At 55.4% G+C, this 20,320-nt stretch overlaps 2 protein-coding genes across 4 annotated transcripts in view; one reads left to right on the top strand and one right to left on the bottom strand.

The window, feature by feature from the left end:
* CDH23 (cadherin related 23) overlaps nt 1–20,320 on the top strand; it is a gene marked incomplete at both ends in the record, with an annotated part of 203,247 nt that overhangs the window by 164,688 nt on the left and 18,239 nt on the right. For both annotated transcript variants that reach the window (XM_082310705.1, XM_082310706.1), the window contains 4 exons: nt 1,588–1,737; nt 2,398–2,526; nt 2,651–2,779; nt 4,055–4,282. In XM_082310705.1, the coding sequence (XP_082166831.1) occupies nt 1,588–1,737; nt 2,398–2,526; nt 2,651–2,779; nt 4,055–4,282 (636 nt within the window). The remainder of the gene's footprint in view (nt 1–1,587; nt 1,738–2,397; nt 2,527–2,650; nt 2,780–4,054; nt 4,283–20,320) is intronic.
* On the bottom strand, nt 8,139–18,903 carry VSIR (V-set immunoregulatory receptor; the record flags this gene model as incomplete). 2 transcript variants are annotated; one of them, XM_082310707.1, is made up of 7 exons in its annotated part: nt 8,139–8,855; nt 9,134–9,327; nt 9,799–9,826; nt 11,419–11,526; nt 12,752–12,799; nt 13,559–14,014; nt 18,738–18,903. In XM_082310707.1, the coding sequence occupies 7 exons, from the start codon at nt 18,901–18,903 to the stop codon at nt 8,818–8,820; spliced, it is 1,038 nt and encodes a 345-aa protein (XP_082166833.1). In that variant the 3' UTR covers nt 8,139–8,817. The 2 variants fall into 2 exon arrangements, with proteins under 2 accessions (XP_082166833.1, XP_082166834.1); XM_082310708.1 differs by having other exon boundaries at nt 13,559–14,017; nt 18,738–18,873.

The following is a 20,320-nucleotide window of genomic DNA, read 5'->3' as shown; positions in this document are numbered from 1 at the left end:
AGCTCGGCTGGCACCAACCAAACTGTGCTGGTTTGGGCCAGCTGGAGAAGCGGGACCCCAGGGGGTTTTGAAACTGGAGGCTGGCCCGCGGCAATGGGCAGTGCTCTGCATTTCGAGCGCTCTTGTGCCTTGGTGCATCTGTTGCCTCTAAAAAGGACGCTAGATGACAAAGGCAGTGATGCTGCAAGCGCTGCCTGTCGCCACCCATGGGTGCCGGCGGCTGTGCTCTCTGCACACTGCTGTGCTCTTGTCTGAGCCTCTCCCAGCGCAAAGGGCAAATCCACCAAGCTTATCTAGAAAAAAACAGGAGATGCACCAACAGGGGAGCTTCCAAATCACCGCAGGGGGGTACTCATGGCCCCTAACACTGCCACGGTGGGATGAGGGGCCAGCCCACTGCCCCTCACGTGTGCCCACACCTCCTCATCCCTCACTAACTCTTGGTTTTTTGTTTTCTCTGTTTCCCCCTCTGCTCTCCTCCAACAGAAGGTAAGCATGTCCGTCACGCTGGCATCACCTTGGGGGCCAGGATCCATCCCGAACTCCGCATCGAGCTGTGGGGAGGAACCGGGGCGGAGGTCTTCAGCCCCATCCCACCAGCACCAGCCTCTGTGACAGCCCCGGGGACGTGGCACCGGCCAGCAGAAATCCCAACGCCCTGATCTGGCACTAGGGACAGCAGCTGCCGGATCCATCACAGTGGCTGAATGGGCTCTCCCCGCTCCTGGCTCTCTGTTTTTAATTCAGCGGCAACAATAACCGAATTGCCCCGAGGCGTGCAACTCGCTCCCCGGCTTCCTCCGGGATGTTGTCGCATTCAGCCTGGCCACACCTGGGGGCTCGGGGCACCCATAAATAGAGCCCCGGGAACAGAAGGGCTCTTCCTCTCTCATTTCTGTGTAGCGTTGCAGCTCCTTGATTACAAATGCGATGAGAGCATTTCCTCCGGCTAATTGTGGCCAAGGTAGCCTGGTCCCCGGTTGCCTCCACGCTGCGGCAGGGTGCCCCTCCGAGCATCTCCTGCCCAGTCTCTTACTCGCCCATGTGCCTTTTCCCAGGAGGGAGCTCAGGTCTTCTATGTGCCCAGTTTGCCCTGGTTTAGTTAAATACAGGCAGCTCTGACTTCTTTGTGTCCATTTAGCTTTTAAGCAAACCCTGCCCAACCTCTGGTGCTGTGAGCATGGATGAAATCGCTGCTTGTGAAAAGCTTAGCAGGAAAGGGTCAGCCTGCAGCAGCGTGAGTTGCTCCGTGCCCAGCTGTTTGGAGGATAAAAAACAGAGGATGCTCTGTAGAAAAATCCACCACTTGAGAGCTGCAGTACCCTTGCACTCCTTCTCCAGCCTCTAAGTATCCCTCGTCCTCCTCCTCCTCCTCCTCTGCAGGCAGGGATGTAGCTTCAGCTCCTGGACTCAAATACCTGCACCCGTTCCCACATGGGATGGACAACACTCATGCTGTTGGCACCTCGGGGGGGGGGGTGCAGCAGCTCAAGAGTTTGCCGGAGCATCAGTGTGGCTGTTGATGCCAGGTGAGCAAGGGGCAGGCTCCTGCCCGTGCCCTGCCTGAGCCCCGTGCCATGCCCGCAGGTGACCATCACAGTCTTGGACGAGAACGACAACAGCCCCCAGTTTGACATCACCTCCGACTCCTCCGTGAGCGTGGCGGAGGACAGCGCAGTCGGCAAGCGGGTGGCCGTGGTCCTGGCCCGTGACCCAGATGCAGGCAGCAACGGGCAGGTAGGGAGGCCAACACAGCAGGTTTGGGGCTGCCTGTAAGGCTGTGGTAGTGTTTCACCAAGGAAGAAATGCCTCCATCGGTGTCTTCCCAACCCCTTCCCCTCATCTGCATCCCTGCGAGAGCAAACTCTGGTTGTTGATGCCAGCAGTTTTGGGGGTGTTTGTGCAGCGGGTACTGGTGCTTCCTGGTTAAGGCGTGCCTGCAGCAGAGGAAAGGCATCGTCCTTGGGCTGCCCCGGGCAAAGAGCTCTGCAGGACATGTGTCAAAAGCAGCCTGGCAATCTGAAAACCAGCTGTGGCCTCTCCCGCCATGGGGAGCGGCAGCGAAGCCCTTGGCAGGCTGAGCAGGAAGCTCTCTGACATTTGTTATTTTCTTTACCACGCAGACAGGCATTAATGACGTCCCGTCACCCTTAATACCAAAAATTGCTAGCATCGTAGGAGGGCTGTGGATGAGACCGGGGTTGCCCCATGGTGTTTGCTTTGGGGTGGCTGCAATAAGCCAGCACACCCATGGATCCCGACACACTGGACCTTTTAAAATGCTCAGAGGCTTCCTGAGGCGATGCCGCGTTTATTATTGTAGGGTCGCCTTTCTCTCCTTTCTCCTCACAGCATCACATTGCCTGCCCTGTTTTTCTTTCCCCGTGATGTTTCCAGGTGACTTTCTCGCTGACATCAGGGAACATTGGCCGGGCTTTCGAGATCCGTACCACCAACAACACCTATGGCGAGGTGTTTGTGGCACGGCCGCTGGACCGGGAGCTGCTGGATCACTATACCTTACGGGTAAGCACCAAACCACCCCACTTACCTCCTTGGACTTCTTCTGGTTTGAGCATCGATGCTGTTTTCTTGGGACTGTGAGCTTAAAAATAGCATTTTTTTTTAAAAAATCCATCCCCAACTGCAGATCCAAGCCTCAGATGGCGGCGTGCCTCCTCGGAGGAAGGAGCACACTCTGCGAGTGAACATCCTCGACGTCAATGACAACCCCCCCATCATCGACAGCCCCTTTGGCTACAACGTGAGCGTGAGCGAGGTGAGCATCCAGCCCTGCTCCTCTCCTTCCATCCTCCCAAGGTGAGGTCTGACCACAAGGCAGGTGGGGACAACAGAGTTGGGTTAAATCACCTTGGGTGATTTAAGGGTTGGTGGCCCCTTGCAAGCCCTCACCTGTGATGGCCTCCTAGTTTTGGGCAAGGAGAGAGCTCTGCAGGCAACTTAAGGCCATGAGGCTGCAGGAACCAGCAGGAAGGAGAAGTGGCTACACACCCATGGAAATGCCACCGAAGTGACACAAGAGGCGGCGCAGTGCAGAATAGGAATTGCTTTCAGGAAGCAGCTCGGCAAAGGCTAGATAATTAAGCAATAAAACACAATCAGGCGTGAGAAAAGACAACTTATTTCCTGACAGTTTAATTCCTGGACTGGAGGGTTCTCAATTTGATGATGAAAAATGAAATACGAGTAATAGCCAGTGACACTTAGCTGTGAGAAAGTGCTGCTGCTGATTAATAGCTTTGCATTAAAGTTATTGCCCTGTTAGGATTTTCTTATCTATTTAATACATGTTCAGAGCTGGTTAAAGAACAGAATTTCTGTTTTGATTTCCCCCGTAATGGGACTATCCAAAAATAATTAGCCGAGCTCTGAGTCCATTACACAGCCTTCACCTTTGCACACACACTGGTTTTTACAGTCTTTCAGGCTGTGCCAGCCTAGAAAGGACCTAATGCGCAGCTTTCTGCAGCAGGGAATCAAACTGGTTCATTGCAACAAATGGGAGATGCTGTAACACAAGGAAAAAGAGGTGCAATTTTGGAGTGCAGCGGCAGCTGGCTTTGGTGACTTAACAGCAAATGTCATCTGTTAGTTTTATTCCATTTCTTTTTAAAAGCTAACGTAGAAAACACATTTAATTTCAGAGTTTCAAACCAAAAAAGATTGGAGCACTCAAGCAAAGGGCAGAGCCTTCCATTGCTAAGCCTGTGGCTGATTCTCAGCTGAGCTATCAGTGGCAGAGCAAGTAGCCTTGGTTAATTTTTCGCACAAAGATGCATCTATTAATAAAACATCACTTGCAATAGGCACTGCAAAAGCGGCATCCAGGAGCTGGTGAAGGAGAGCAGCCTTCTGCTTGGCTGCTGGGTTTTGGGGCAGTGAGTTTGGACCCTCAAGCACCGCAATGCCTGGAAAAACCCCGCTCTATATTAGCATTATATTATTAATGTTATTAATTATGTATTTTATATGTTATGAGGTGCATGTGATTTATGTCATGTATCTCTGCCGCTCACCCCACCGCTCCCTGCAGAACGTCGGCGGTGGCACGGCAGTGGCCCAGGTACGCGCCACCGACCGGGACGTCGGCCTCAACAGCGTCCTCTCCTACTACATCACGCGCGGGAACGAGGACCTGACCTTCCGCATGGACCGCGTCACCGGCGAGATCGCCACCCGGCCCTCCCCGCCGGACCGCGAGCGGCAGAGCTTCTATAGCCTGGTGGTCACTGTTGAGGACGAGGGCAACCCCTCCTTGTCGGTGAGCCACCAAAATGTGCTTTTCGGGGGGAGGATGGAGCTGGGCAACACTGCGGGAGCGAGCTTAGCATTGAGATGTCGAGCATGGAAGGGGCAAACAGGCACAGGGCGTGATGTTTTGGTGACCCAGCCATTTAGATTATGACTCAGGGTCCAAATATGCTGAGTACAGGTTTGATTCAGAGCCTCCTTTGGCACCTGGTCCTGAGGAGCCCTCTCTTGCAGTTGTTTGGGGAGCTGCTGTCTCCCATCTGTAAAGGCCAAAAATACCAAGACCATTCGAAAGGGCAAGCGTGCTGGTGGCTCCAGGAGTTGTCCTGCCCGCTGGCTCCTCACACTCTGAGTCTGAAAGGTCTTGGGATGTTGCTCTCACCCATCTCAGGGCAGGCGGTGGCTGGAGCGGCAGCTGAACCACAGTTCAGCTCACTACAGACCAATGTGTGTCTGCTCTGGTGCTTGCAAATGAGATGAGCTCCGGTAATTAGCACTACAGCCATGGCGGTCCCCGCCATGTGAGATCTGGGCAGCTCATTAGTCACGTTGCTGCCGTCCAGAGTGCCCTGCCCTGTGGGGTCTGGGCATGCGTTTGGGGGCTGATACGAGACCCCGTCCATCATCCTTTGGTCTGGGAAGGTGGCCACCTTGCTTTTTAGGTACCAGCATGCAGGAGTGCCCAGCAGGGTAACTGCATTTGCTGCATCCTGGCTTCCCTTCTTCGCACCTTCCCCACTCCACGAATAGCAAGTCTCATTATTTGTGGCTTTAAGGAGGACTCTGGTGTGGGAGAGTCAAACAAGCAAATAACATTTGGGGAATTTTCCAGCCCCGAGTCCCTCCTAACCCCACAGCTCTGCAGGGAGGTGTGCAGGTGCCTGTGTGCACAAAGCAAGTGCAAATTGTGAGACGGGGAGGCATGACACCCTGTGTGACACTCTGCCATCCTTCCTCTCCCCCACCTCCACCTGCTATCTCTTGCCATCTCTCTGATCTCCCGGCACAGCTCTTGCTGCAAAGCCCTGCTCTACATTTTGAGGAAACAAGTTGCAACCAGCAGTGCAAGCTGTGGCTTGCAACTCTCGCTTCAGGCTTTGCACTCTCAACTCCTCCCTCCCAGATAGTTCACATGCCTGCTTGTGCATCACCACCTTTTTCTTAAGCCAGGCTGCCACTGCGGCTTAAATCTAGGCAAGTCTCTTTCTCCAAAATGAGAGAAGGCAGCTTTGTGTAACTGCAGCACCTGATGCCGCCAGCTTGTCCTGGCCAGGTCCCCATTGCTCCAGCACCCTGGGAGCATTGCTGATGCTGCCATGGTGAGGAATGCCGTGCACCGAACTGGCAAATCCCATTGCCATGGTACTGCCCTCTTCCCTTCCCAATGCTGGAGAGGACAAGTGACACAGCTTATCGCTTCATGCTGCCAAAGCAGTGTCCCAGCAGCCTCGCTTGTCCTCAGAGTTTCTGCTGCATGACTACCACGGCACCGGTGCAAGTTATGCCAGCAGCAACGATCAAAATCCCACCACACTGAAGCAAAACAAAGCATCCAGTGACCCAATTCCTGAGCGGAGAAAAGAGTTTCAGCCCTTTTCAGAGCTTGAGGACGCTTAGGTCTTGTGAAAGGCTGTCCCGCATGTCACTCAGTAACTGCTGGCCTTGTGCCTGGGTGATGAAATGATGCCTGTCAGAAGTTTGTCACCTACTAGAAACATTGGTTTCACAAGTAAGTCCAGGCTGATGCAATGATGCACAAAAGGGGATTATTGTTTGTAATTCATACATCCTTCCATGTGCTTCAAGATTTGGCCTTCCAAGTATGGGAGAGGCAGAGGAGACAGAGCTGGGAGAGGACTTGGAAGTCCCGTGGTGATCTGTGATACCCAGGACAGCAAGGGTGCATGGAAGACTGGCCAGGGGCAAAAGAGTAAAATGCTGATGATAAAAGGAAAGCATTTACCCAAAAGACATTGCAGGGAAGAAAACCTTCACAAGCTGGTGAGCTGCAACTGGAAAGTCTTGGTGTCCTTGCATGGGAATTGCAGGAGTCACCCGGGCTCTGTCTGACCCTGGTACAAGCCTGCAGCTGCACCTCCCCAAGGGCTGGCCCTGCTACGGAGTCTGTGGGACACTTTCCGCAGCAGAGGGAAGGATGTCTGCCCAAGGGAGCTGCAGCACCCACATGTGCTGGAGCAGGGCTCCTCCTGGCACACGCAGAGCCGGGCACCAGCAGCTGCAGCGAGGCAGGGTGGATTGGCAAAGCTGCTCCTCACCGCCCAGATGCCTATCTTGCAGCCGCCCTCAGCCAGGGCTGCTGCAGGCTCTGCAGTTTCTGTTCCCATCTGCCCACTCTGAAACAAGGGTTCAGGTGAAGCACCGCGGCTCCTCGCTCTCCCATCAGCGAAGCCCCAAGTGCTGATGCAGCGGAAAACAGCCAGCAGCGAGGCACCAGCTTGATGTGCATTCCAAGCCAAGAGCTGGTGGGACCTGGCAACGTCCGTGAGGGCATGAGCATCTTGCTGGTTCACCTTCACCATAAGCAACCTGCCATCTTCTCCACCAGTGGTGGGGGCCAAGGTGGGGTGCCAGCATCCAGTGTGCCAGGGCTCCTGCTCCAGCATGTGTGGAAGGCTGGGTAGCCATTGCCTCTTTCCCTTAAACGTCTTTCGTTTTCCTTCTGGTGAGCTTTCCAGGTGGGAAACAGTCCCCGATGCCACGCACTGCCTCAACGTGCAGCACCAGTGCCTCTGGCAGAGAATGTGGCCGCTCAGCTCACCTCTGCCTGCCCACCCCACATGCCTGCGGCAGGGGGCATCCCGGAAAATGGGATTCCTGCAGCATAGAAAGAAACTTGTTTCCAACAAAGCTTTAGTCTGTCATCAAACAATGCATTCCTTAGCAAACGGAGAGACTCAGGGAGGGTTTCAAAGCAGTTAGGACCCGTGGGCAGGCAAATCCCCCACGTGCCTTTCCGGCTGCAGTCACTGGGACAGGGAGAGGGAAGCACCGGAGGCACTGCGCAAGCTTGCCAGCAAAGCTGGGAAAGGGGCTGAGCCGTGGGTGGCAATAAAGCACGAGTCCCGTGCTCAGGAAGTTATGGCCGCGGCAGGGGCGTTGGTGCTGGCTTCTCCTTTATCCTTCTGCCTGTGGCCAGACCATCTTGAAGGTGTTCTTGCTGAAGCCAACACGGGATTAATCGAATCCTGCAGTAGGCCAGGTTGTCCTCGGCCCATTGCAGAGGCAAACACTGTTTCCTCAGCCACGTAGTGTGAAAATGCGGCATGCTGCCAGGGATGCTCTGCGCGGGCACACTGCCTGGTACGACTATTGCTCAGGTCTGATACTGTTTTGGTATGACTAATGTTTACATTTGTCTAGTGGCAATTTTTTCCCCACTTTACAACAAAAACAGAAGCAAAAGAAAAAAAACAAAACACACCCTTTGAGTTACAGTGTCTACCACAAGGTTTTATCTCCTTGCTGCGGGCTGAGTCATGCTGGAGCCTGACCCACAGCGTCTTTTGGATAAGCGATGCCGGCATGCTGTGTTCAGACAGAGGATGCTGTGAGGGCACCCGCGTGCCCTGGGGCATCGCAGGGTCCTCTGGCATGGCTGAAGGCAGTGGCCCCAGGGACGGCTGCTCTGGCTGTGTTGGCTCCAGGAGGATGGGGGAAAGCCAGCCAGAGCGTTTCCCACTGCCCGCTGCATGTTCCCATCCCTCCGCCACTCTGCAGGGGCTCTCGGCCACGTCACAGGAACATCCTCCAACACCCTCCAGATGAACTTCCTAATTTACAGGCATTTAAAAAAGACAAAACAAACAAAACCCATAAACATCCTTTTTTTCTTTTAATCAGTGCTGATAATGAAACAAACAGAAAGATAAATGCCCCTAATCCAAAGCCGAGGATAAAACTGCAGCAGAAATAAGGCTCCTTCCAGTGTGTGTCCAGCTGAAAAAGCAGCAGCCTCGCAAGTCTGTGGCTGTCTCAAAAGGCTGGTGAGGAAGGAGGGCTCCATCAGCAGCAGCGAGCCTCTCCCCTTCCTGTTTTGCAAAGAAAAAGGTAGCACAAGGTTGGCTGGTGACCCTGTTTCATCTCGCAGTGGATAAAGTACTTTACCATCCGCTCCTGGAGAGGATGTTCAGTCAAAGATGCAGAAACAGGTTGATGTTGCAGAGCTTAAACACATGGCAATAAGTTAAATCCTTGGGGATGTTTGCAAGTGTGGGTTGTCCTTCCTTCTCCACATCCCCAATTTTCAGCTAGTCCGTAAAACGTGAGTAATACGCAGCCTTGCTCTTCTCCATAGGAATAGGTAGTTAAAAACCGAAATTCAGGCAAGAGAGGTTCACTTCCAGCTCCAGGGCACAGCCAGGACAAGAGATGAGGGCAGGGCTCCTGTGCTCAGCTTCATTATTTAAGGCTTTGCTGCCCGTGGCCGTGCTGTCCTCCCTGGGGGTCTCGGCTGGGCGAGCATGGTGCGGTGGCTGCCTGGCCTCTCCCGGCTGTGGCTGGGGGATGTGGTTTCCTCCGGGGTCTTTAGGCTTTCAAGGAATTTGGTGAGTCGGGAACAGGATCTGGAAAAGGACAGACCAGGGGTATTAGTCCAGCTTGCAGCTGTGGTGACGTGCTTTGGGAAGCAGCCGAACTTTGCTTGCATTGACTGCACTGGAAGAAGCAGCCTTGGGTCCTTCCCATCTTCAAAGCTCTGGGACTTGATGTCCCACATACATAATGCAAAGTTTTCAGCTGATATTTAACCCCCCCCTTTCCCATTCACCCCCCTGGCTGCCTCTTTCCTTCCCATCCCTCCTGCAGTGGTCCCCATGGGGGCTCAGCATCACCGGTCACTCACCCAGCGTCGGGAAGAAGCAGTCCCCAGGGCCTGGGGGGGACAGGGGGGTGCTGGGCTCGGAGAGCAGGTGCCGGCCGGACTCGGAGGGCTGCCGGCTGGCCATGTAGGAGAGCTGGGGTCGAGGCCGCAGCTCTGCGCTTGCCGAGGGGACCGCCTCAAAGACAGGGTTTTCGATGCCCTGGGCAGTGCTGCTCCTGGGTGAGAGAGGAGAGGGTGTGAGGGGTGGGGATTTGCATTTTTATTTCAGGAGCCTTTTTTTAACCCCAGGGTTTTGGCTGAGTGCTGGGAACAACAAGCAGGGCAGGAAGCAGGTTCAGGCAGCGGCACCTTGGCTGAGAGCAAGCGGGGAGCCTGGCGCAGGGGGGAGAGCGTAGCCGAAAGGCACTGTGGTTTCAAGCTCTCCTGGGGTGTGGGGAGACGCATGCTCTTGGCATGGGCAAAAAGAAAGGAGGCACTTCCCACTCAGAGGGAGGGAAGAGAAACAGCGGCTGCCCAGAAAGGGGCAGGACCCCAGGCGTAGGTACTGCCAGCATCCCCCTCGCTCTGCCTGGCGAGGATACACTCTGGCTTCAAGGCAAGAGGACAAGACCCTTGTGGGGTCTGGGATGCAGGCAGAGGGGGTGTGAGGAGGTCAGGGGGAGCTGGAAGCACATGGGTTTCCTCACCTTTCCATTCTGACCAGCTCATGGGCACCTGCCAAAGACAAAAAAGTTAGCGTGCGTGCTGGCAGCGTGATGCCCAGCGTCAAACCCAGACCCGCTGCCAGCACTGTTTTCTGGTGTCTTATCCACATGCAGTTCCTCCTCTTCCTTTGCATTCCTCCCTCCCTTTCTCCTTTCTTCAGCATCAGCCTGTTCTTTGCTCCCAAACCTCCCTTTCCGCATCCCCGCCACCTACGGTCTCCTGCCTTGTTTACTCCCTAGCCCAGCCTCCTCCCAGATTGAAACCGCAGGCTCTGAAGAATGGGGAAGGAGGCACTTCCACCGGCATGGGGCAAGGCGAGGTGCAGCTGCGGTGCCTGGGCTGCAGCCCGGCCCCGCTTGTGCCCGGATGCACCCACCACCCACCTGGGACACCCTCCTGGGGCTCTGCAAGATGCCGCCCTGGTGTTTGGTTGCCCCTGCATTTGTCTGGGCAGCACCCTGTTATTTATTTCCTCATCCCCTTTGCAGATTCCACAGCCCATGCTACTCGGGTGTGCTGGATGGGCTGCATGGTGAGCATCCCCAGCCGAGATGCACGAGTTTTGGCCCAGACCATGCCGATGGAAAGCGCCTGGTGGAAATAACCTGTAGCTAAGCTGATCCAGCTTCTTTTCTCTTCCAATGCCAGTAACAACCTGTGCTTCTCTGGAGACACCCCAGACGCAAGTCTCCCTGGGTTTTGCCTTCCCTCTTGCGTTAAATAGCATCTAGGTGATGCTTTGCAGCACAGAGAGGGAGATGCACTCCAGCCACAGCAAAATGGATGCATGAAGGCGCGTGGACAGTCTTTTTGGCCAGGGACAGATACCGAAAGTGCAGTTCCTGTTCTCGTGGCTGGCATCGTGCCAGCTGCTGCTGCAAAAACCACTTCTCCAAAGGGTTTGCTCAGAGCCACACAGCCACCCACCAAGCTCGGTGAGAGAAACCGCAGGGCCTCCGGCTTGCCCAAGGCCTGATGAAATGGCTCTGCTGGTTAAGGTGGTGCCCTTTTCTGCTTAATTACTGAAATCACTGGGAGCCAAGTGCAGGCAGGAGCCAACAGCCAGCTGCACCTCGGCGCTGCCTGATTTTCTAGGGCTGGGGTAGTGGGGAGAGAGGTGGCTTGCTGCAGTCCTATTGCCATAGAAATGTAAGGGGTCTTTTTAAAGATGGGGGGAGCAAAAGCACAAATAATGCTTTTTCACTCACTCAGGAGGCAAAGGTGCTCTTTCAGCTGTGCAGTGGAGGAAGGGATGAGTAAATGAGCCGGCTCTCACAGCGGATGGGAAGGAAAGGGCTCAGCAGGGAGGGGGCCTGGCAGAATCTTTGCAGTCTCAGTGCCCCCAGCACGCTCCCGGGGTGCATCGCAGGTCCCTCTCCTACCCCACACTCCTCACTGCAGCCTGCAGGCATGCCCAGCCCTTCCCAGGACTGCTTTGAAGGAGGCACCTGCAGGGACCTGTCTGCAGGCCATCTTAACACAGTGCATGTGGGACTTGGGGCAGCCGAACCCACAGACCCCAGCGGGACACGTCCCATCCCATAACAGCCACACTAATGCAGCCTGGGAGATGAGATGGGTGGCGAGGGGAGGGTACGTACGTCTGTTGCTGACCGCTTGTCTCTGCTTGTAAATGAGGAGCAAGATGAGGGGCAGGCAGAGGATGCCCACAATACAGGCACCCGTTGCCAGCGCAGCGGCCGTGATATCTGCAACAGAAGAGGACAGAGCTGGAGTGGGCAGCGGGGAGGGTTCGCCTTGCATTTCCTTGGTTTCCTCAAGCCATAGCAGAAGCATGGGCCAACACCGGCGTTGCTCCATGCCTGATGGACTGTGGCACCCGCACACACAGGTGGTCTGCTTCTAGTGGGATTCGCACTGGGATGCATTGCGAGTTGTGGAGATAAGCTCCCAGGCATCAGTTTAGGACCTTGACCAAAGTCCTTCATTGCTGGAGGACACCCCAAGGTCTTTCTTCTGAGGAGAGAAGCAGGGGCCCTGATAAAGCCCTTTAAAGTCAACAGAAAGGCTCCCCAGAAAGGCTGGCAGCCTTTCAGCACATCTGTGGCCATCAAGGTCCATGTGGGATGCCTTGCAGCAGGTCGAGGGCTGCCTAAATCAAGGGCAGATTCAGCTCAAGCCCTCCTCTCCTGCGCATCTGTCTGGGGAAGCAGCCTCTTGCTCTGGTGTGTTTGGGGGGGATTTTTTCCCCTTTTCTTTTTTGCCCAGCAGGACAGGCTGTCCCAGCATTTGGGACTGAGGGTTTGAGACAGAAAGCACTACTTATGGGGAGGATGGTGCAGTTTCCTCTGGCTGGGCTGGCCCCAACCGTGCTGCAAACCAGTTTTAGTAAAATCTGCCCGTTTAGGAGCCAGCAAACAGGGGTAGACAGAGGGACCCACAGAGAAACCACCTGCATAGCGAAGTGTGAGCACCTCCAGCGTCTAGACACAGCACTGGGGGACCCTCATGTTGTCAGAGCACTCAAGCAAGATTTGGGTTTCCCCTGCAAGAGCATCTCTGCTCGGGGAGAGGTGGCATGGGCTCGGGACGGCAGTGGCGTGTTGCAAGAGGTTCCTGCAACTCTACCTTTCTGTCCCTTCCCATCTGCTCATGGCAGCGGCCACTAAATCCTTGATAGTGTTTTGGGGGGGCTCAGATGCTTTATAACAACAGGGTGAATGATCTCCATGGGCTTCAGGATAGTCACATCTGGGTGATATGGAAACACAGGCCAAAGGAGGCTCTCCTCAGCCTGAGGACGTGCCTGTCAGATGCGCCCCATGGGGACAGCCTTGGAAATCACCCTCCCAACACCCGACCATGAGGTTACATCTGGACACCGGTGTGTTTATAGCAAGTGGCCGTCCCTAGTGAATACACAGGCCAGTGTGGTGAGCAGTGCCTTGGAGAGAGGGGGGTTTTTCCTTTTACCTTTGCTGGTGGCAGTATGAAATGTGCAGTTCTGAAGCCCTCCTCTGCCTGCGGAGGAGAAGAGAAAAGCATGTTAGATCTCAGGGGATTTGCTCAGGTACCACAGAGCTCCCACACCTGCTAACTGCTCTTGCTTTTGCTCACCAGTATTGAGAAAATCAGACCAGAGCATACCAAAAGCAAAAGTTTAATCCAGGGAAGCTTACACTGAGATTCCTGCTGCAAGACCCTTTTCCCTTGCAGCGGCAGGGCCCGTCCCTGGCCATGCAGGCTCTTGGTTTTTTAGGTCTAAAAGAAAAAGTATCTATCCTAATGCTGCAAATCAAGGGCAAGGGATGCCACCCCCTCCAGCTCACACCTCCCTGGGCAGCTCTCCCTGCTGGGCTGCTGCCCCGAGGTTATCTACAAGCCCTGCATCCCGAGCAATGCCTGCACTGCTTACGCTCAGGCTTGCCTGCCAGCCAGCTCCTTTTATGTTGAGGTTTGTTTTCCTCTCTTCCAGAAAGAGGTTGAGGAAGATCAGTGAAACTATGTAGCACAGATTTTATTGCCTTCCAGCCTCTTGATTTATTTTTTCGCTTTTTTTTTTTTTAATGTTCCAGTGCTCTCTGGCCCTAAGTCAAACCTTCAACATCTGCTGCTCTTTGACTCTTGCAACATGGCTTGGGCTTTCAGCATCAGCACACCCTGTGTCCCCAGCCCCGATGCTGCATCCCAGCATCCCCCACCAGCCCTTAGCTGCCACCTTGCCCCAGCGCACCCCGGCATGGATGCGGGACTAGCAGCGGCTCCTCTTGCCCCCCTCACCTTGCTGGATTTGCAGCTCCACAAAGCCGTGAGCGAACTGCAGGGTGCGGGTCTTGCCATGCTCCCGCCTGGCCTCCATGGCGTAGCAGCAGTAATTCCCGCTGTCCTGCAGAGTCAGGTTCATCACCACAATGTGAAAGGCACCATGGTGGTCAGGGACAAACTCCACCCCGTGATGGCTGGCTTGCCCCCCGAGGGGGGATTTTTGGGTGCCGTTACCCGGCGGCTCATGGTGCCTGCCCAGGTCATGGTGCAGCTCCTTCTCGGTGACGTTGCGGATGTGCTTCCTCTCGGAGCAGCTCTGGTCGCCATTGCTGCTGAAGTACCAGGTTTTGTAGAGGAGGTCGTGGCGGTCGGCGAGGGCACCGCTGATCCGGCAGGTCAGGGTGACGTTCTGGCCTTCAGGGCAGACGCAGAGCGAGTACGGGGTGGTGATCAGGAAAGATGCCAGCCCTCCTGCTGGGGAGAAGGCATGGCAGCTGAGTCAGACCCTACAGCCCTGAGTTCATGGCAAAATGGGGATCCCTGCCCCAACAAGCACCCCGTCTCCCAAGAGAAGGGAGATGGGAAGCATGGTGTGAGCCCTTTGCTTGCTCTGTAGCAACATCCCAGCAGGGCTGGGAGCACAGCTTCACCCTAGAAATAAGCCCTGGAGGAGAGGCATGCTTCAAATATAGCTGAGAATCAGCTTTTAATAGGAGCAGGGAGGCAGAAGTTTGCCCAGAGCTGGCAGGGCAGTGCGGCTTGGGGCAGGGAGGTGGGGCTCTGCCCTAGACGCCTGCTTATGGGGCACCAGGCATCTGCAAGGTGGGGCAGCAGGGTACGGCTTGCAAATGGGGAAATACAAGTGCTGCTGAGCCAGCTGCAAATAAACAGGAGAAAAAAATATAATTAAAATAGTCAGGAGGAGCTTGTGCCCCCCGAGATCAGGCGGGGAGCGGGTCCCACCCTGCTTGCTTCTCAGCCCCTGGGGAGGAGAAGAGGGAACTGACTGATGCTGACTGTGAGGAGCTGCTTGAAAATGAAAACAATTTTCAGAAAGAAATCCCTGACTGCTGCTGGCTGCAAAACACGTAGTGGGAGGCCTGGCAGAGGCACAGGAGCATGTCAGGGGGGACGGAGGGAAGCAGAGGAGCGTACGGCAGCATTACTGGTCCCATCCCAGCACGCCAGTGGAGGGTACTGGTGGGTAAGGGGAGCTGTGCATGCGGGGAGAGAAAAGAGCAAATATAGGCAAGTCTTTGGTGCTCAGGCCCCACTACCGCTTTGTGTTTGCAGAAGTGCAAACATCACCTTCAAAAGCTGAAGAAAAAGCAAATTCTGGGTTCATTTTCTTTAAATCATTGACAAAAGGATGTTCCCGGGGCTGGTTTGCAACAGAGAAGATGCTACGAGGACAAAATGTGCTTTTATTTTGGTAACATCCTGTTGTGCCATTAGCTCTGCCACTGTTTCACTTTGAGGTTTTTCACTTGCTATATCGAGCGAGCGTCAATCACAGGCGGGGTGCGCTGCGCCTGCCCGCACGCCATCCAGCCAGGCGCAAGGCTCCCCATCGCCGGGCTGCCGGGAGAGCATCCTCCTCTGTGCAGGGTCACCGCCCTCACCACCCCGACACAGGGCTCCGCTTGAGAGACCGAAAGTGAAAATGTCCCCTGTGCTTTCCACCCCTCGTTGGTTATTTATGGCTTCTGGGACAACGGTGTTCTCTAAGCCCCGTAAGAACAGCCATGAAGCCCCCGGGATGCAGCAGCCTGATCGAGGGTGCTTTGCAGGGAGAGGGGATTTGGGGAGGGGATCTGCCTCACCAGACCCACCCCGGTCTGCAGCACCCAGTGCCGAGGAGTCCCGCAGAGCCGGGGATGGCGTGACCTTTGCCGAACCACAGGCGCCTCAGCCTCCTCCCCACGGCACGTGCAGCACAACCCTGGGGCTGGTCTGGGGCAGAGGTTTGCATGGCCTGAGCTCAACGCTGCCTCGTTTCTGCTTGTTTTCAAGCACCAGCTGCTCCCCATCCTCAGATGCTGCTGGGGCCGGGATGCTTGTCCGGACTGGCTGGGTTTTGGCACATAGCGGAGTGGGTCCCCCACCTCCTTGCCAGCGTTGTGAGCACAAAAGGCACCTCAGATGTGTTTCTTGATACCTGCTGCAACGGGAAGTGCCCCATTCACATCAGGGGTCCCCCGGGAGCCAGGGGAAGGGAAGCCAGGGCTCTATTGGAGGAAGCTGCGCTTCCAACACCTTGCAAAAGTATCTGCAGGAGACTTTGTTTTCCATCCCCCCCCCGCCTCAAAGAAAACGGGGCCGTCCCGCTCATCCCCACACAGTTTGCAAAGCTGTGCCTTACTAAACTATCCAGCCTCCACCCCCGGCTCTTGATGGGAACCGTCTGGATGGAAAGTCAACACAGCCCACGCTTTCAGCAGCGGCGCCCAGCCATGGGGAGGGGCAGAGGTTACTACGTGTGCGAAGCCTTCGGCATTACCAGCTTCCCTTCTTTCTCCCGAGGAGGGGAAGGTTTCCAAAAGCCATCGAGCAGAGGAGAAAACAGTTGGGGAGAAGAGCTGGCGAAGTGCGGCATGCCCCATGGCAGTGCCAGGGAGGTTGTTGTTCCCTCCCCAAGATGTAACAAGACTTTAAAGCTGTGCTAGATGCCAGATGGTGCCCGGAGGAAACCTCTTCTGTTGGTGTCTTTTCACTAAAGCTTGTGGATCTTAATCTTCCCTGGGTGCTGTGGGCTTCTTCCATGCCCAGACTCCAGGCTTGGCTCTGTCCCATCCTGCTCTGACCATTCCCTTTGAAGTCAGTGCCGCTGGCAAATGCCAAAATAAAGCCAGATGCCCGCTCCACGCAGCTCCACCCAAGAAAGCCAGGGGAGTCCTGGACCCATCGAGGTCCAAGATGAGAGCTGTCATCTTGTCACCATCTGGTAAAGACCAAGGAGGTCTCAAGTGAGTCCCAAAAGTGCCCCTCTTTGGCACCTCGGTAGCTTGGGCTCCTCCCTGCCAACTCTCAGCATTGCAACAGTGTGGCACAGAGCCCAGTGCATCGCTGGTGCATCCCTGGTGCCGGCACCACTGCCTAACATGAAATCTGGGAGCTCTCCTTTCAGAGAAAATGAAATGTGAAAAAGTGCTAAAGCCAAGGAACCTGTGTTGCTTTGCCAACAAACAGCTTAAATAAAATGGGATTTCATGTTGAATTCTGGGTTGGTGAGCAAAAGCCTCTCCTGGTTGCTTCTGCTAACTTTGGTCCCCCCCCATGGCAAGTAGGTGTTTGATTTACACTCCTGTGACTTACGGAAGTGATTTCCACATCATGTCACCTCTTTCCACTCCAGGGAAATCTGAGTGGGAGGGCTGTGGCCTTTGGAGGGGCTTGCCTGCTGCAGAGGAGGGACTGCCGGAGAGAGAGAGTGGCTTCTCAGTCCTGGAGCGAGGAACCTGGTTTTAATTTCTCTTCTGGGAGCTTTTGTAACATCCTCACATGAAAGTGCCACAAGCCCCATAGTCACTGTGTTGTCATTACACTTCAGAGTTACCAACTGGGTGAGATGTGCAGGGGCATCCATACTTTGGCAGAAGTACTTACAGCAGAAAGAAAAAGGAGAGAAAAAACATACTGAAGATGCCAGAGATGCCCATGTTAATGGCCCTTGTCTCCTGCACCCTGAGGAGCCAAATCGCTCTTCAGTGGCGGGGCTGCTCCCTGGGTACGCATCATCCAGGCTGTGGGGAGAGCTGCCTGGAGCTGCACGTCCCTGGCTCAGGGACAGGGTCACAAGACCGGGTTTGCACTTGGGATGCAATTTTGGAAAGCCCAGCTCAGCTGCCATCCCATGAGTGGAAAGGAGCTGCTTCCCCATCCACCTAGCTGCCAGCGTCACCAGATTGCATAGGAGCTGGATGTCTCCAAGGGCTCTACTTCTCCATCAAGCCCTGCTAAAATTAGCCAAGGGTTCAGAAAGTTTCGGCAGGCATGCGGTTGCACAAAGCTCAGTTCCTTTGGCACCAGGCTCATGTTGAACATCGGTGTCCAAGCTTGTTGCATTGCAGAAGGCCTAATGTTCAGTCCCAGCACCCCAGACGTGTAAATGAAATAATCTAAAGCCCCATGGAGATGCTGTGAATCGCTCCCTGATGTCAGGAGGCTCAGATGAGAAGCATAGCACACTTCAATCCACACCAGCCTTGCTGTCCCAGAGGAGAGAGGAGAAGGGACCCCCTGCCCCATTGCAGGGAGGCATCATTTCTTCCTGGAGATGTGCTGGCAGAAACCCTGGAGGCAGTCATTTTGCCATCCCGGGACAGAGGGAGAAGCCAAGCCTGATAGGATGCTTGTCCTCCGCCCACGCAGGGCAGGGAGGGACCACGGTCCTTCCCAGCTTCATTCTCTGACCCTTCATCCACAGACAAATTGTGGTTTTAATTGCCACCGCCCCGTTTCACCGCCTGGCCCCAAGGCCCCGGTACGAAAACATTGCCTGCCAGGGCTGGTGCAGTCAGGCATGAAGCAGCCCCCTCCCAGAGCATCCCCCTGCCGTGCTGGCAAGCGGCCGGCGACCTTCCAGAGCTGGGAAGCGCTCCTTGCTCAGGGGAAGGGAAACTTGGTGGCCACACGCGGCAGTCCTGGCCCAGCCGGCTGCCCACCCGGAGAAGCTGCCCGGCACGTCTCAGCAATTACGGCAGAGTGGAGCATCCTTATAGAGGGCATCCCAGCCCTGCTCGCACAAACTGCCTCTCTCTGCTCCCCCGGGGCTGATGAAAGGCTCCTTTCACTGCTGCGCGGCCAGGGACCTCCGCAGTGCCTGGGCAAACTGCGGTGCAGGAGCAGGGCAGCTTTTCCAGCTCAGGATCCCTGTCGGGCGGCTGGCAGGGACCAGGGGTGCTGCTTTCCTTCCATGCACAGTAGATCAAAGCAAAGGAGGAAGGAGAAAAACCCAATCCCAGAGTTTTAAAACAGCAGCTCCCCTGTGGCCCCTTTCCCCCAGCGCAACCAGCACCGCGTGAAACGCTGGCTTGATCCCCCCCACTCCAAAATCACAGGGTGAGAAAGTAAATAACCCCCCAAATGCCCCAAATTCCTCATGCCGAGGCACAGCCCTGGCTGGGCGAACGCGGTGCCTCAGCGAGGAGAGTTTCTCCAGGCAAGGAGGAGAGGAAAGCAACCTGGATCTTACCGTGGGAAGCGAGGAGGCAGAGCGCAGCCAGCAGCAGCCCAGGCTGGGGGGACATCGCCTCCATCGCGGCTGGGGCGGCCAGGGAGAGCTCGCCTCTCCGGAGCCGCCCGTACGTTCTGAGCAGCCCTGCAGCGACAGCCGGACTTGCACACACAGGAAATTTCATTGAAATATTGCATGCAGCAATGGAGAGAACTGCGAGCACCCCCAGGAGGTGAGATGCGGCAGGGAGCTGCGGGCAGATGGGGGGGAGCGGCAGCACCCTCACGGGACACCCCACAGATGGGTGACACTTCAGTCCCCACCCGTCTGGGCAGCAGCGGGTGCATTTGCTGGCTTTTTTCCCTTACAGCATCGCAGGGGGTAGCTTAGAGCAAGCTGCTCCCCCTGCGTGTGTTTTTGGGGTGCACAGGAGGTAGCTGAGGAGGATGCTCGCTGTGCCAGGGGCACTGTGGGTGCTCAGCCACAAGGTCCCCATCCCTTCCCCAGTGGGATCTGATCCCCTGTGGCCAAACTCCAGCTTGCTTTCTTAAAGTGCACTTTGCTTGTAATTATTGTTTTTCCTGTGTTTGTGAAGATTAAGGAGGCAGAAACCCTCCTGGGATGAACAGGAGGCAGGTACAGGGAAGGGTAACTCAAAGCAGTGCCAGGTCAGGGAAGGGAATGGAGCTCTCCCCAAAAAAAGGGGAGCAAAGTGTCCCCCTCCTGCAGCCTGTTTGCAAGAGGAAAGGGCCTTACTCTGCCCTAAAATAGCAAAGCAGCACCATGGGCCGACTCATGTAACTCCTCCTGGAGCCTCACTTCAAATTCAGAAGGCACCAACGAAATCTCCAGCCACCTCGTTTCAAAAAGTGCAGGCAGGCACCTGTTCCCTGGAAAGTGGAGCCCAGAGACACGTGGAGGTTTGTAAACCACAGGAAACTTTCCTGCTAACCTGCTCTGAATTTGGAGCACGCAGTGAAATAGAAGAGTAGCTAATTACTGTGTGGCTTTGTGGTTTTTACAGCAAACGTGTCTGTGATGCTTTCGTGAAAAATGTAACCCTTCTCTGGCGGGAAGAAATTTGTCGCTGGGAGAAGGTGTAGACACAAAGTCCAGAGACTCCAAGAAAATGGCTTATCTGTCCTAAGACCCCATCTCTGAGCTGAGCCCGTAGGCAGAGTGGCACACTCTTGTCACCTCCCCATCCCCAGGTGTGCCCCCATGGTGACACAACCAGAAGACACTCTTCAGTAAGGACATCCACGTGCCTGTGCAGGGTCAGATATAGCTGGAAGAGGGTCAGGACAGGCTGAGCCTGACTGGCGGTGAAATTGGGGTTAGCAGGTAGATGATGGTACCTGAGGGAGGAGAGGCTGGGTGTCTGAGATGCTCATTTTTGTTCTTCTCCTGAGCCATGGCAGCATCACCTCCAGGTGCTTTCCATCCGACCACGTTGCCACCCTCGGTAGTAACAACCAAGGTGTCCCCAATGTCAAGGTGAGAACTCACACAGGCCTTCTCCAAAGGCAGTGAGGCATTATGGGGTTCAACTTCTGGCTTTCCCTCTGCCATGGGCTGCTCCCCGGTGTTACCAGTGATGG

This window comes from Platalea leucorodia (genome assembly GCF_965183815.1).
Source record: "Platalea leucorodia genome assembly, chromosome: 4".
Lineage (NCBI taxonomy): Eukaryota > Metazoa > Chordata > Aves > Pelecaniformes > Threskiornithidae > Platalea > Platalea leucorodia.
The sequence above is the reverse complement of the archived record's forward strand: the minus strand, read 5'-3'. Positions and strand labels throughout refer to the sequence as shown.